The following is a 14,788-nucleotide window of genomic DNA, read 5'->3' on the forward strand; positions in this document are numbered from 1 at the left end:
GTCGGTTGGTATTTTACAACAGGGCTAGTTTATTTTTGTTGCCTTGGATTATGCATTTACAAGGAGCAAGGTTGAAGCAGAAGTTAGGAGCTTGGTTCAATGACTCAGAGCATCAGATAGGCTAGGGCGTCAAGTGAAGGAAGCCTAGACTGATTCTCCCAACTTAGTTGGGCTTATTCCAAAAGCTGAGAATGTTGTCTTCCCAATATAGATTGTATTTTACTTCGGAACAATGGATGTTTTGTAGTTTTAAAGTGTGATCATTATGTGGTTAGGTTGTTTAGGTGGCTTGCCAATAAAGCTAGCGAGGTGAAATTGCTTAGAGTGTTTTATGATGATGTTATGAATTCACTTTTTTTTTTTTTTTTCTGGGTAATTATTTTTTCTAGATAGACCTTCTTTTCTATACGTTCGTGCTGTTTACCTTATTTTTTTGAACTTGCAGAACTAATGCATAATTTTGCTAACATATCGTTTGGATGGGTTGACTCTATAAACTCTACACTGTACAGACTTTCTGTTTCGTTCTAATTATATATCTATGTGACCTTTTTCATTTAAAAAAAAAAAAACTCAACCATATAATACACCATGTATTGATGTCAACACTTAACTTTGACATGTGATAAACTCCATTTAACTTGAAATTAATTCATGGATAGAGAAGGATGGGACCTATATATGCAACTAACTTAGGGGCCAAGTTAATTGGCATCGGGCTCCTCTCCAACACTGGGCTCTCTCCAATGGCTGGATTGGCATGATCTGCACCGAGATTTGTGCCTAGGTGCTGAGCATGCCAGCCCAGCCATTATGCTCACTGGGCTCTTCTTGGGTTGGCCGCTCGCCGGAGAGAAGCCCAATTCAATCAATTGTTACATGGCAATTGTAAATGGTGGGTGACATGTGTTATCACCTTCCCTCTAATGCAAAGAACAAAAGTTATTCCCCATCAATATAGGAAAATTTCTTATCTTGAGCTATTCTGGTTGGATGGAATGTTAATTTGAATATTTTCATTGATTTTTCAACCGTAGATACCGAATTTCATTTATTATATTAATTTTTAATTTCAATAAAATAAAATAAAATTTTAATTATTTTTCAAAATTTTGTTTTACACATGGTGATAGCTAATTGGACTAAAAAATCAACAAATACGCATTGACCAAAGATGCTACCTTCCTAACATGGAATTTTGAACTTTGTAGCTAAAAACAGGTTGAGTAAAGACACTCGCCACCAAGGCAACAGGCAACAGGCATCAGGCAACTACCCTTTTAATGTCAAAAAGTAAAAGAGTGGACCTACTAAATGACTAAAATACCCTCATATACTTATTCGGAGTTTCGATGGTAGCCGGATTGCTTGGCAAAGGGGGAAACAACGACGGAGCCGTTTCATCCCGGAGGCGGCTGGAAGCTGGAACTACAGTTTGGGTGCGGCAATCCAACGCTTCCAAGGTGGATTTTCTCGTCTCAGCTTGAAGCTTCGAGGTTGAACCCTAAAGACCAAATTGCAGCAGTGAGTGAGTGATGATACGATTACCATACCTCAATTCACCTCAAATTCTTCAGCTCTTGCGCTTTCCCACCGCTAAACTGTAGAAAGTAGAATCCCTTTGATCGTATTTAAGTTTTGGGGGGTTTTTTTTTTTTCATATTCTTCGCATTTCGATTTGGTGGCCAATGGCTTCTTCAGAGATAGAAGTGGTTTCAGACACCCAAAATCAGCAGAGTTCGAGGGGTTTGAATGGAAGTTCTAATGAAATCAATATAGTTGACGTCTTCTCTGCATCCGCTTATGGTGATTTTGATAAATTACGAAAATTCGTCGAGAAAGATGGTTGCTCTCTCTCTCAACCTGACGGCAATGGTTATTACCCTCTCCAATGGGCTTCTCTTAACAATTTCCCTGATATCGAGCTGTACATCATCGAGGTCTTACAAGACACAAACACTCTCTTTCTCTCTCCCAAAGCTTGAGCTAAAAATGCTGGATTTTATTGTGAACTTGCTGTAATTTGTTTGAATTATTTGTTGTTTAAGCATGGTGGCGACGTTAATGCTGCCGACAACGCACAACAGACGGCTTTACATTGGGCCGCAGTTCGGGGATCGATCGCTGCGGCAGACGTGCTCTTGCAGAACAGAGCAAGGGTTGAGGCTGCTGACGTTAATGGATATCGGGTAAGTCGCCTGCAATTTGGTTAGTATGAGTCTAAGAGGGGCTGAACATTCTCAAACATAGTTTTATATAGCAGTAGTTGTCTCTGTCTTTGTTTGGTTTCTTAGAAATGTTGCTTTGAAAAGGAAAGGCCTCTTAAGCTTGAAGAACTTTACCGGAGCCCCAAACTCCTACATGATGGACATACTTTGTCACGGACTCCTTTCATTCTTTCTGTTCTTTGATTTAAGAAATTGTGGCAATGTCATTGCATGGGGTCAGGACATGGGCTGGACAGGCTCTAGAGGACTTATAATCCTCCATGTTTCACATTTGGATTTATGGAAGAAATTTTGAATTAATTAAATGAAAGAACATATGACGAGCCTACATCAATTTCCAGTTGCTTAGATATTTTATACCTGTCGTGATCATCTGACCAACCCGCTCCAACATATAGATTTGTTTTAATAAAACTGCAGGTTACTGACCATATTCAATCGGCGATGCTTTACCTATATATATGTAATTTAGCAGACATGTATGGGAAATGATTCTCTTCTTACATATTTGTTAAAAAGTTATAAGTTGATCTTGCTACAAGTTGTAGTTGGGAGAGTTTGCTATCTGTTTACAGTTTTTTGGTAATGCAAAAGATGTTAAGTTTCTGATTTATCTTCACTATTTACTGGGTTATTCCTATACCAGGCAGTTCATGTTGCGGCTCAATATGGACAAACAGCTTTCTTAAACCACATTATTGTGAAGTATGGTGCCGATTATGACGTTCCAGATAATGAGGGGAGGAGCCCTCTTCATTGGTACATTGAAGGCCGATTTATCAATCCTGATTGTATAGATTTATTTGTTGTTGAAAAGCTAACTGGGTTTTCAATTAAGTATGCAATTATTTATTCAAATTCGATGTTACCATGGTTTGTGGTTTTGTATTTGTTAGAGAATGTATCTCGGTTGTAGGTCTATGGACCTCCATAGACCTTCATATCTTGGGGTTTTATCTTGGATTAGTAGTTTAGGCTGTTTTATCCTAGTTTCCTATTCTATTTAGGCTTAGTTAGTAGAATTCTATTCTAAATATGTAATAGAGTTCTATTTGAGTATATAATCTGTCCAAGTCTATTCTATAAAGGAACCTTGGCTGTAGCAATAGATTCCTCAATTCTATCTCACAAGTCTTCTTCTCCCTCAATCTCGTTTGTTTCTCTCAGCTCTCTTCTTCTTCACAGATCCTGATTATCAAGGTTTAGATTTGTTACATGGTATTAGAGCGATGAAGAAGAGGAAGGAAGAAAGAAAAAAAATTCTGCAAAACTGAGAAGAGAGGTCTCTGGCAAGTCTGAAAAAAAAAGAGGGTGTACCTCTATACCATGGGAATGTATCTACTAAGTAGTTTAGGTCTTTGTTATTCTTTCCTGTTGTAACTAGATTGTTAGTTTCCTGTTTTGATTAGACTTCAGAGTCTCCAGAGTTTTACTCAAACTATGTAATCAGTTCTGATTTATTATAAATACAATGGCTTGGGCGATAGGCAATCTACACAGAATCTATCGCAGAACCTCTTCTCTCTCCTCTATTCCAGTTACTGGTTACAGATCTTGGATTGCCACATGCATAGTTCAAAATCTGGCGAAATCTCGATCGAGATTTCGAATATTTCGAGCTGCTCGAAACGAAATGCTACTTCAAATAAAAAAAATACAATATCTCGAGCGAAATTCTCGAAATTTCGTGATATCTCGAGATTTTTCCAAAATCTCGTGAGATTTCGAATTTTTCGTCAAACCCCTTTATATAAAAGACCACATTTCGTCAGTCTCAGTCGAAACGAGACTTCAAAACAGCTCTGATTTTTGCTTGGTTTTTGCTCATTTCTTCTCCATTCTTCCACTTCCCATTTGAATCCTTGCCGCATCTATGCCGGAACCACTTGGAGAACACAAGATTCAAACTTCTTAGCACATCTGTGAAGCCTTTCCACTATTCTAGGTAAAACCATATTCTCAAAATTGGTTTTTTTTAGGGAAATGCATGATCAATATGTTTGTTTGTGATGAAATAAATATATGTTAGACACCGGAAGCCGATCTACAACTTCACGGTGTCGAAAACACCATTTTGGGTGACTATTTTTGCAATTTGAACTTTTAAATGTGTTTATATAGCCTAAAATAGGGTTTCCATAAAGTTTTAGGCCTTAACTTGGCCTAAAACCCACCAAAATGACCTATCGAAACATACAAGAAAAATACAATATTTCGACCGAAATACCGAAACGAAACGAGTTCTCGAACAATGGTCACATGGTATCAGAGCTGTAACCAGTAGCCATTTTGAGAGTTGTTTTGGGTTTTGATTTGAAGAAGGAAAACCCTAGTTCATAGAAGAACTCGGGTTTCATATACTGGTTTCAATGAAGATTTAGTATGAAGACCACACCTGCTACTTCTATTTTCTGTATTAATTTTGGTGGGTGTCGATTTCCTTCCTGCTTCTACTATGATCAATTTTCCATGAGTTTCTACTTTCTAGGCTTGCTACTGTTGCAACGATTTTCTATTTTTATTGCCCGCTGATTGATGTAATTGATTGATCGAAGACATGCACAAAGTATATCATACAAAAATTGTTTTTCAAAACAAAGCTTTCCAACAAGTCCAAGATTGCTCAAATCTGATTTATATTGAAGGAGTTATGTACCAGTCAAACTTAATTTGGTATGCGCGAATGCTGTCAAAATCGCTCTGAATGAAATATTTTTTTGGACATCAAAACAAATGAATATTTTACCGCACTTTTGATTTTTAGCAATGTTTTACCATATTAAGATTTATGGAATTTTTTGATTTGAGAAAAACCCAGCATTAGAAAGTTGAAAATTGCACCTACCGCCGACAATTTAGTTTTTGTTCTTGAACTGGGGGGTTGACTTTTTTTTCCTTTTAGAATTTGATTTTTAACGATTTTTATTGGATTCAAATAGGGGGTATTTGCTTATTTATGAATAATATCTTAAGTAAATGAAATACAAATACAAAAACATTTACTTAAATGGTATTAGGCATAAATAAGTGTCTGTCCTGGTTTCCCATTAAGTAAAACTCCTATTTGGACTTTGATTTTTCAAAATCTGATAGTGTCATTGTATTTAAATGGCCCAAAATAGGCTGAGTATCAAGTTTCAGCCCCAAAATATGTCTAAAACCCAGCGAAACCAGCCATCGAGTTGAAAAAAAAAACTACCCCAACTTGTCGAGATCTCGACCCAACTCGGAAATTTGGCTGGTCGAAACCTATACTCGAGACGAGTTTTAGTTCCTTGTCCCCAGACCCCGTAGTGGCGGGAGCCTTGTGCACTGGGTACGCCTTTTTTATTTGTCCACGTGTAATGCTACACGTGAGGGGGAGATTGAAGATTATTATTCTTATCTGCTTAAATCATCAGTTGAAGATTTATCTCTTCGTATCGTGTGTTCATTAGTTAGAGATTATTATTATTTATTTGTTCGTGTCCTCAACAACAATTTTATCTGTGAAGATGGCATTCAACAACAATAACCTATGTTGTTTGGTCCCCAACAACCTGATGCTGAGTTATTTGGTTTACAACAACCTGATGTTGTCTGGTCCCCGACAACCTAATGTTGTTACTTGGTTCGCAGTAACTTATACGACATGTTATTCAGTGGAATTTTTATCGGAGACCTCTATTTGGGCCTCATGAGTGAGTCTGATCTTTACTAATCAGATCTCTGAACATGTGATATTTGCTAATCACATTGTTACCATTTTGTTGGAGTGCCCTCCCTGAGAAGGTTTTATGTTTAGCTATAGGATGTTACACTTTTATCTGTTTTTGTTTGAAGATTACTACTTACTACTTGCCTTCATTTGGAAAGGTCTAAGATGTAGCAATTGGATGCTGCACTTTTATCTTTCATTGGAAAATTTACTACCTATTACCTGCCATTTATGATGTAGTCGTTAGATGCTGTACTTTATCTTTATTTGGGAAGAATACTACTTACTACTTGACTTCTTTGAGAAGTACATTTGCTATTGTTGTTGCTGTTATGATATTGTGGATTGTGGTTGGTATACACTATCGCTTATTTTTGCTCATTAAGATTTGATTTATTCGATACGAAGATTATTAATGCTGCTAATGATTGAGTTGATATTGTTACATGAATGATATTTCTCTCCATGCTCACTGACATCTACAACTGCTATTCCAGACTGTTGTTGTGTTTACTTTCTATTCTTGTTGATTCAAGCTGGAGCTTTCTTGTGATATATGTAATACTCCAGCTTGAGGGGGAGTATTAGAGAATGTATCTCAGTTGGAGGTATATGGACCTCCATAGATTTTCATACTGTGGGGTTTTATCTTGGGTTAGTAATTAGGGCTACATTCTCCTAATTTCTTATTCTGTTTAGGCTTAGTTAGTAGATTTCTATTCTAAGTATGTAATAGAGTTCTATCTTGAGTATGTAATCTGTCCAAGTCTACTATATAAAGGAACCTTGGCTGTAGCAATAGATTATTCAATTCTATCGCACAAGTCTTCTTCTCCCTCAATCTCGTCTCTTTCTCTCAGCTCTTTTCTGCTTTACAGGTCCTGATTATCAAGGTTTAGATTTGTTACAATATTTGTTTCTATTAGAAGAATTGATTAATGTAAAATTAGAGTTCATTATATTTCGGATTAAATTATAGGTCTTAAAACTCATACAACTGCTTGCTGCATTGGAATTTTATTTGCTTAAAACGCAATATCTGACATGCACATGAGAAAGTAAACTTTTTATAGAGTTCTTAAGATCACGTAGAACTGTCACTACATTCTAATTGTGGATTGCATGGATGGAGAAGCATAAAAGATTTAAGATTCCTGAATCAGCTCCATCATGTTATGGTAGGGTCCTTTCAGTTTTCAGTTTATAACTTCTTCTAAGGTTTCTGAATCAATTTCATCTTGTTTGGATGCATCTTCTTGGATTTTCTATCAACTTGTTTTTTTTAATCGGATTGTCATGTATATTATCCCTTTATATAACCATAAATCTTCCTTCCGTTTTGAGAATTTGAGACAAAGTTTCAGTTTTAGCGTAGGGGCCCACAAATTGATACACCTTAAAATTACCACATCAAAACTTTGGGCATAAAGGGGAAAAAAAAAATTGATGAGATAAAATTTCCAATCATCTTCACAGAATTCACCAGTTCATGTCCAATTACTAGTAGAGACAGAATAACAATAAACTTAGCAGGTAAAATGGTAACATATGTCAACTAGCATGCTCATATATCCCTTGGTTCTCTATCTTATCATTACAGTAATGCAACTTCTTATTCATAAAATTGATTCACTGAGCATCTGAGAAATCATGGAGCTTCATGTGGAGGTGAAATTGTTCTGTATTCTTCCTTAATGGGTTTCCATATTTGCCCATTCTGAAATGTCTAATAAAAATATATCTTTCATGAACAAAAATTAAGTAAGATGTGAGAATTTAGCTGATTTTTTTTTTTTTTTTTTAAATTTTCGTTGAAAATGAAGAAATTATAAAATATAACAACATCGAAAAGAAGAAGAATGCAGAAGTTGATCAGAAATTGGAAAGTATCCACTTTCAATTGACAGAGTATCTACTTAAAAATTTCCTTAATAAATGTCGTAATCATTAGAAACAGTAACATATAATCAAGAAAGTACTATTTATTGTGGAACGGACAAAATTTCAAAGTATGCTGCTTCTTTCTCTAATCACTAAACAAAATTTCATACAAGTAGGTGGCAACTTTGGCAGAAGAGTGTTTCTAAAGATCAGTATTGGATTGGTCACATTTTCTGATCTGTGTTGCTACAACAAGACTGATCTGATCTGTCATATATGGTGGATCAACAGCGCCAGTAGCAATATCAAGCTTTTGCCCACTGGGGTTGGCTGATATTGTCCAGTCCAGACTGAATCAAATCAGATTGCCTGTAAATGATCTGGGTTCTGATACTGATCTTCAAACCCTTGGTCTCCAAAGCTTGAGAAGAACCTGATGGTTCTTGATATCCAGGAATGCTGTTTTCTGTTTGCCAAATGAAATTTCCAGTTGTATTCCAGATGAAAACATGTGTAACTCTATTGCTTACAAGAAACTGACCACTACCTTTATGGTAGTGGGGAGGACTGCTGGTTTGCAAACATGTTGATTGCTGTATTCATTTGTTTTACAAATGCGTTGCTTTAAGGTTTCCTTGTGATGAAAGAACCAAAATGCTTCCCTTGAGATTTTTTCAATATCCATAGCATGGCATACTGGAAGCTAGCTATGGAATCTCTATTCTGTTCTTTCCTTTGGAAAGGAAAAGAAGCCTCCAAATTCCTCCACCCGATCAGCTGGAAAAACATCTGTCTCCCTAGATCTTAAGGAGGTCTTGGTCTTCGCAGGATCCGAGACTCTAATATTGCGGGAATCCTCAAGCTGACCTAGAAGATCTCCACTAAGTATCATAGTTGTTACGGCATCTAGGCGATCCAAAGCGTTGGAGAGGGGACAAAACAAGGCGACACCAACTAGTCGACCAAGGCGCCTGGACGCCTAGGCGACGCCTTGACAACTATGCTAAGAATGACTCCATCTGGGTCAATTGGGTCTATTCCTACCTCCTCAAGAAAGACTCTATTTGGACTGCCCCCCAACCTGCTGACTCCTTCTGGGTTTGGCACAAAATCCTTCTCCTTTGTCCCTTAGCCCTTCGAGCCACAGGCTCTGTGATCGGTGATGGGACCTCTACCTCCCTTTGGCTTGATCCCTGGCATCCTTTAGGAGTTCTTTACACAACCATAGGTGCCCGTTCGGTCTACTCCTCAGGTATTCCGAAATTTGCCCTTCTCTCCACCTTCATTTTCAATGGCTCGTGGTCCCCCCCCCCCCTCCCCTTTCCCCCGATGTCTCACCCAGGTCTGTGCCTCTCCCCCCCCCCCCCAAACCCCTCTCACTCGGACAAGGTCTCTTGGCACCCCTCCTCTAATGGCCTGTTTGGTTCCAGTTTTGCTTGGGACTTTGTTAGGCATCATGCCCCCACTGCTCCCTGGCATAAGCTGGTTTGGTTTAAAGGTCACTTCCCCCGACATAGTATTAATATCTGGAGAACCCTTAACCATTGCCTCCCCACCCAATCCTTTCTTTGCCACCACCACATTCCAGCCCCCCCCCCCCCCCCTATTGTATCCTTTGTTGGAATGGTGTAGAGGACATTGATCACCTTTTCTTTTCTTGCCCCTTTGCCTCTTCTATTTAGAAAAAAGCCTTACAGTCCATTTGACCCCGCTGTAGGAGACCTTTACCCTTTGCTTGAGAGTGGCTTTGGCTGGACATGACTTTTTCTGGTAGCACTGTTTGTGATATCACAGGTGAGCTTGTGTTTGGGGCTGTTATTTCGCATATTTGGATGGAGTGGAATCTTTGAAGATGGACCTCCAACTCCCGTTCTCTCGACACGATTTGGAAAGCCTTCTTCTTTGATGTTAGCTCTAGGCTTCAGATGTTCCCCCATGGTTCTCTTTTTGATTACCCAAGGAACGTGCATATTATTGTCTCCTGGGATTTGCCGCTCTCTCCTTCAGCCTGCTGTCCCCCTCTGTAGGGCTTCTGATTTTTTATAGCTTCCCCTTCCCCCCTTTTCTTCTTATCTTTTCTTTTCCTCTGTATATTCTCCCCCCCCCCCCTCTCTCTCTCTCTCTCCTTCCCTTTTGGGGTTTTGGTAATGAATTATTTATTCACCGAAAAGAAAAAAGTTATCAAACATTTGTCTTTTGACTCTTTTCATAATAAAAACTTAAGGCAATCTTAAGCCTCACATCATATCTATTACTGGAAGATACATTATTACTTTATTAGCTGGGCTGAGCCTTCATAGGAATTTCATGGTGTGGAGGGTTACAATGGCTACACATAGAATCTTCAGATACAGGTCTTTCCTTTTTTGCTATCTACAGTTTTTTTAAAGCATACACATTGAATATACTTCTATAACTCTACATTCTTTCTTTAGTTTTATATAAAAGTTTTTCTCTTTTCTTTCAAAAATGGGAAAAGGAAATTGGGAAAAAAAACTCTCGGAAATCAGAGGTCATTTCAAAAATTTTTCTGCCTTGTATCTTTATATGTATGCAGCATTGCAGCCTGTAACAGTGTTCTCTTAATTAAATTCAATGACTTTTGGTTTGGTTGTTTGGACATGATTGACTTCATGTGCTATCAATCAGGGCTGCTTACAAGGGCTTTGCAGACACTATAAGGTTACTGCTGTTTAGGGATGCATTCCCAGGGAGACAGGATAAAACGGGTATGTTCACAGGGAATATTTGCATGGCATTTTATCTACTTGTTTTAATTTCTTGGAGAGACTCTGTGCCCTATCATGGTTATGTCAAGCAGTCTTGTTCTATTAGTACGATTGGATTGCTAGGTGGGTTCAAAATTTTTTGTGACCCTAATAACCAAAAAAAAAAAATTTTAATCAACTGATCTTATACTTTCATGTCAATTATATACCAATGAAGACTTGGGTCCTCCTACTAATTGTTATAATACAAAAGGTTCCTTTTCTTGATTCCCCCCTTCTGATGACTGGGGGAATTAAGGATACTGATATGCAAAATATTTTGAAAAATCGTGTTTTTACAAGAGTTTCGATTTTAAAAAACATTGCCACCAAAACTTTACTATATGTGGATTTTCCCAAATGCCAAAAGGCCATTTGTGGTGGGTTAACTAAGCATGAGCAACCATCTATGTATACTTTGACTAACATTATCAGTATATAATAAAGTGGCTTGAATATTTAAAAGCTTTCATGTATTTATACAGCAGTAGTTTTCCTTATTCGATGCTCGAGAATTTTAGTTTATATCTTCATGTTATAAAGCAGACAGCCCTTGAACGGAGCTGTGGATTTCAGTGACAATCTACTATAATTTTGAATGAGGAACAAGCAGGCTTACAAATTGACTAGGAAAAGAGGATAGACGGGTTTATGAAAGCTGAGTTTCAGGATAATAGAATCAATGAAGCAGCCACCCCTCTAAATTAAGCAAGGAATTGGTCAGTTTTCCTTGGAGTGAGGAAGTTGTATTTAAATTCAAAATGTTGAAGAGCGAGATAGTTGGAGTGAAGATAGAGAATCTGGAAGACTGCAGAATGTAGTAGTCGGGAAATGGTGAGGATGCGGCAACATTGACAAGATGAGTGGACCCATCATGTGGTCATCCCATGAAGAGCAACCTGGGGGTGGCAAGAAGGGGCAGTGTGGTGGGATTTTAATAGAACTTAAGGTTCATGGAGAAAGTGAGGAGGATATTAGTGTTCAGATTATGGGTTTTAAGTTGAGATTTCTGGGATGTTTGACTATGAAAACAACAATGTTGCTTTGAGCCACCTAGAGCTTGCCAATTTTGGTGAAACTTTATGAATTTTCTGTCCAGAAAACTAATGCCTTTGTTTTCATAATCACACTGTTCAGAGTTCCCATTAACTGTAATTCATATTTTAACAACCCCAAATCCGGACAAGGTATAAGGTATTGCCCTCATGGGCATTGGTCAGAAACCCCACCATTCACATTTGTATATTAACCCAACTCCCAAACATCACATACATACATAGTGGAAAACTTAACAATACCTGGAGCTGAATTTAAGGTTTGCACATTATACATACATCTACTAGTGGCAAATACTAAAATTCTCACCGTAGTTATCAAAAGTTATATTACATCAAAAGATTGTATTATCACATTGTTTATCCAAACATCATAAGTTCTAATGCAAAAGTCGACCTCAAACCAAGGAAACCAGCGGGAGATCGATTGCAGTCAGGATCAACACAATAAGGATTAGCGAATTGAATAACTGAAACTTTTATTGCTCTCTTTTTTCTGTTTACATATGAAAGAAGAACATTTAAAAAAAAAAGGGATAAGAAGAAGGGGATATAGATAGATGATGGGGGGATAGGGATAGGAGGGGGTAGGCTATCTCAGCCTTGGGTCCCTCACCCACACCTATCTCAGTTGTTGAACACAAGTCTTCTCAGGCCAAACATTTGCAAGCAAGCAATAGAAATTCCATTAATCAAATCTGAATTCAAGTACGACTAATGGGGCCTATTTATAGCTTAAACTAAGCTTCACAAAATAGAAAGTCTCAAAAATAGAAACTAAATCTAACTAAAAGGAAACAAAGGACTGAGATAGAAGAAACCTAAGAAAATAGAGACTTCTAAATAAAAGCTAAACCTACTTTCTAAATTTGAAATTAGAACTAGTACTAACTTGCTAAAACTGAATTTAGAAACTATCTAATCTCCTATTACAACGAAACTGGAAATAGAAAAAATGTAAACTAACATAACTAAACAAAAATAGGAACAAAGCTGTCCATATGTGCCCCCAAATCATTGTTCACGTGAATAGTAGCTTGGGTATTGTTCATGTGAATAGTAACTCCTTTTTTTTTCTTTTTTTTTTAATTTCTGTCTTGGTCTCTTATCTTCTTCATGCTTCTCTTTGGGCTAGGACTGCCTTAGGTGATGGTCCATCGAACCAACAAAAACTTGCCACATCATTAGACCAGGCAGCCTCTCACAGCAGTCGAATCCCACGACCTTGTTGAGCTAGTTTTGGGGCTTGTTCGTACTGGTACATATGGACTTGTGATCTACATCAAGTTCTCATGACCTTTCTCTAAGGTTAGGGAACCACGAGCACTCACAGCCTATAGAGTCTGGAGTTGTGTACACCTCTCCTCTAAACTTATCATCTGAAAAAGAAGATTTATTACAAGGATGAGCCAACAACTCAGTGAGGAAAACATAATACAATACAAACAAGTGCTCATGTGCTTCAATGATAGTGTACAAATACAACGTTTTACTATTATGTCAGGTCTTAGCCAATATTGTGAAATACCGATAGTGAACTATAAAGAAGAGATTAGCCTGGCCTCATGTAAATAAATCAACTTTTTACCCCAGTATTGTAACCCAAGAGAGGAATGATACAGCTCGTCGTAATCTTGTATCACATATAGGATTTTACCGAGTCCTTAGCTCTTCCACATACAGGATTTTACCGAGTCCTTGATTCATTCTCGTAGCACATAGAGGATTTTATCGAGTCCTTAGCTCATCCACATATAGGATTTTACCGAATCCTTAACTTGCTCTCGTATCACATACAAGATTTTATCGAGTCCTTAGCTTATCCACATACAGGATTTTAACGAGTCCTTAGCTCATCCACATACAGGATTTTACTGAGTCCTTACTCCTTAGCTCATAAGAAACCTCATCCAGTACATAACCCTCTACTGGAAAGGGACGGTGTTCATAAGGTCATGTTCTTATAGTATTACTATTATCAATTTCATTCACTTGATTCACATATCTCGTACACATATTTACATTTCTCATCCACATGCTCACATTTCTTGTACACAAACATACACTCATATAACTTGTCATATAACACTTTAACACATACTTAACATCATATCATTCATCTCATAATCATATCATTTTAAATGTGTCTTGTCAAATATTTCAATACACCTCATATATAGCAACACATTTACAATTTTCTCACATTCATTAATCATGCATACAAGTCAAACATTCAATAATCCATATCATGCTCATATATTATATTACACATCATAAAACACAAAGCCATGTTCATTCATTATACTACACATCATAAAACACAAAGCCATGCTCATACATTTCAATAATATAGATATGGGGAAATTACGCATACATCCCATGTACTTTATCTAAAGTAATAATAACCGCGAGGTTTCAAAAAACCACTTTGTACACCCCCTCTATTCAATATAAAAAAATAAAAATAAAAAACACAAAAGTAACAGTCCATTAGGAAGTAAACGTTAAGTGATGACGTGGGCTTTACTTTGGACATGAAATGACTCTTTTACTCTTTCACCCTACCCTTAACAAACCAATCGTCTTTCCGAAACCTCACCATCCCTGTCTCCGGTAAAGAGGCGAACCAGCCCTGTTCCTCTGTTTTGGTGCACTCTCTCAGGTGATGGGCTTGGTTTTGCGAGGTTGGTGTCACACCCCAGCCAGGTTAATAAGGGCCTAGTGTGACTGGATGCCATCCGACATCCAACTAATCCCAAGGATCGCAAGTGCAGTACCCTATTCACAACAATTATCACAATACAGTAATTTAAACATAGCAGAAGAGTTTAAATAATAAGAATAAGATCAATAATAAAGAGAACTAAGTGATAATTCATTTATATATATATATATAATATCAGAAGCTTGAGCTACAACTGTACATTTCCAAAGTAACTCAAGACAAGTTTACAGACTAATATATATCATCTCTATACAAAAGTGGGGTATATAACACAAAAAGGAAGAAGAACATAGCCTAGCTGTCAGGCCACAGTTAAGAGAAGGCACAGTCATCACACGTGCACGAGGCATCATGCGCCTCAGATAGCAGAGACTCAACTTCAACACCAGTAGGAGAATCCAAAGCGGAGGCAGCTTCCAGAGAAGCACCAGCAG

General features: G+C 37.6%; 1 protein-coding gene across 1 annotated transcript in view; it reads left to right on the forward strand.

Annotated features, from left to right (window-relative positions):
- The first annotated feature begins 1,373 nt into the window (after nucleotides 1-1,373).
- Nucleotides 1,374-14,788, forward strand: part of LOC122658161 (probable protein S-acyltransferase 23) — a 36,220-nt gene continuing 22,805 nt past the window's right edge. The window contains exons 1-4 of the mRNA XM_043853067.1: nucleotides 1,374-1,940; nucleotides 2,049-2,189; nucleotides 2,875-2,987; nucleotides 10,456-10,535. Of these exons, the coding sequence (XP_043709002.1) occupies nucleotides 1,689-1,940; nucleotides 2,049-2,189; nucleotides 2,875-2,987; nucleotides 10,456-10,535 (586 nt within the window). The 5' untranslated portion in view covers nucleotides 1,374-1,688. The remainder of the gene's footprint in view (nucleotides 1,941-2,048; nucleotides 2,190-2,874; nucleotides 2,988-10,455; nucleotides 10,536-14,788) is intronic.

Source organism: Telopea speciosissima, chromosome 4, assembly GCF_018873765.1.
Source record: "Telopea speciosissima isolate NSW1024214 ecotype Mountain lineage chromosome 4, Tspe_v1, whole genome shotgun sequence".
NCBI lineage: Eukaryota > Viridiplantae > Streptophyta > Magnoliopsida > Proteales > Proteaceae > Telopea > Telopea speciosissima.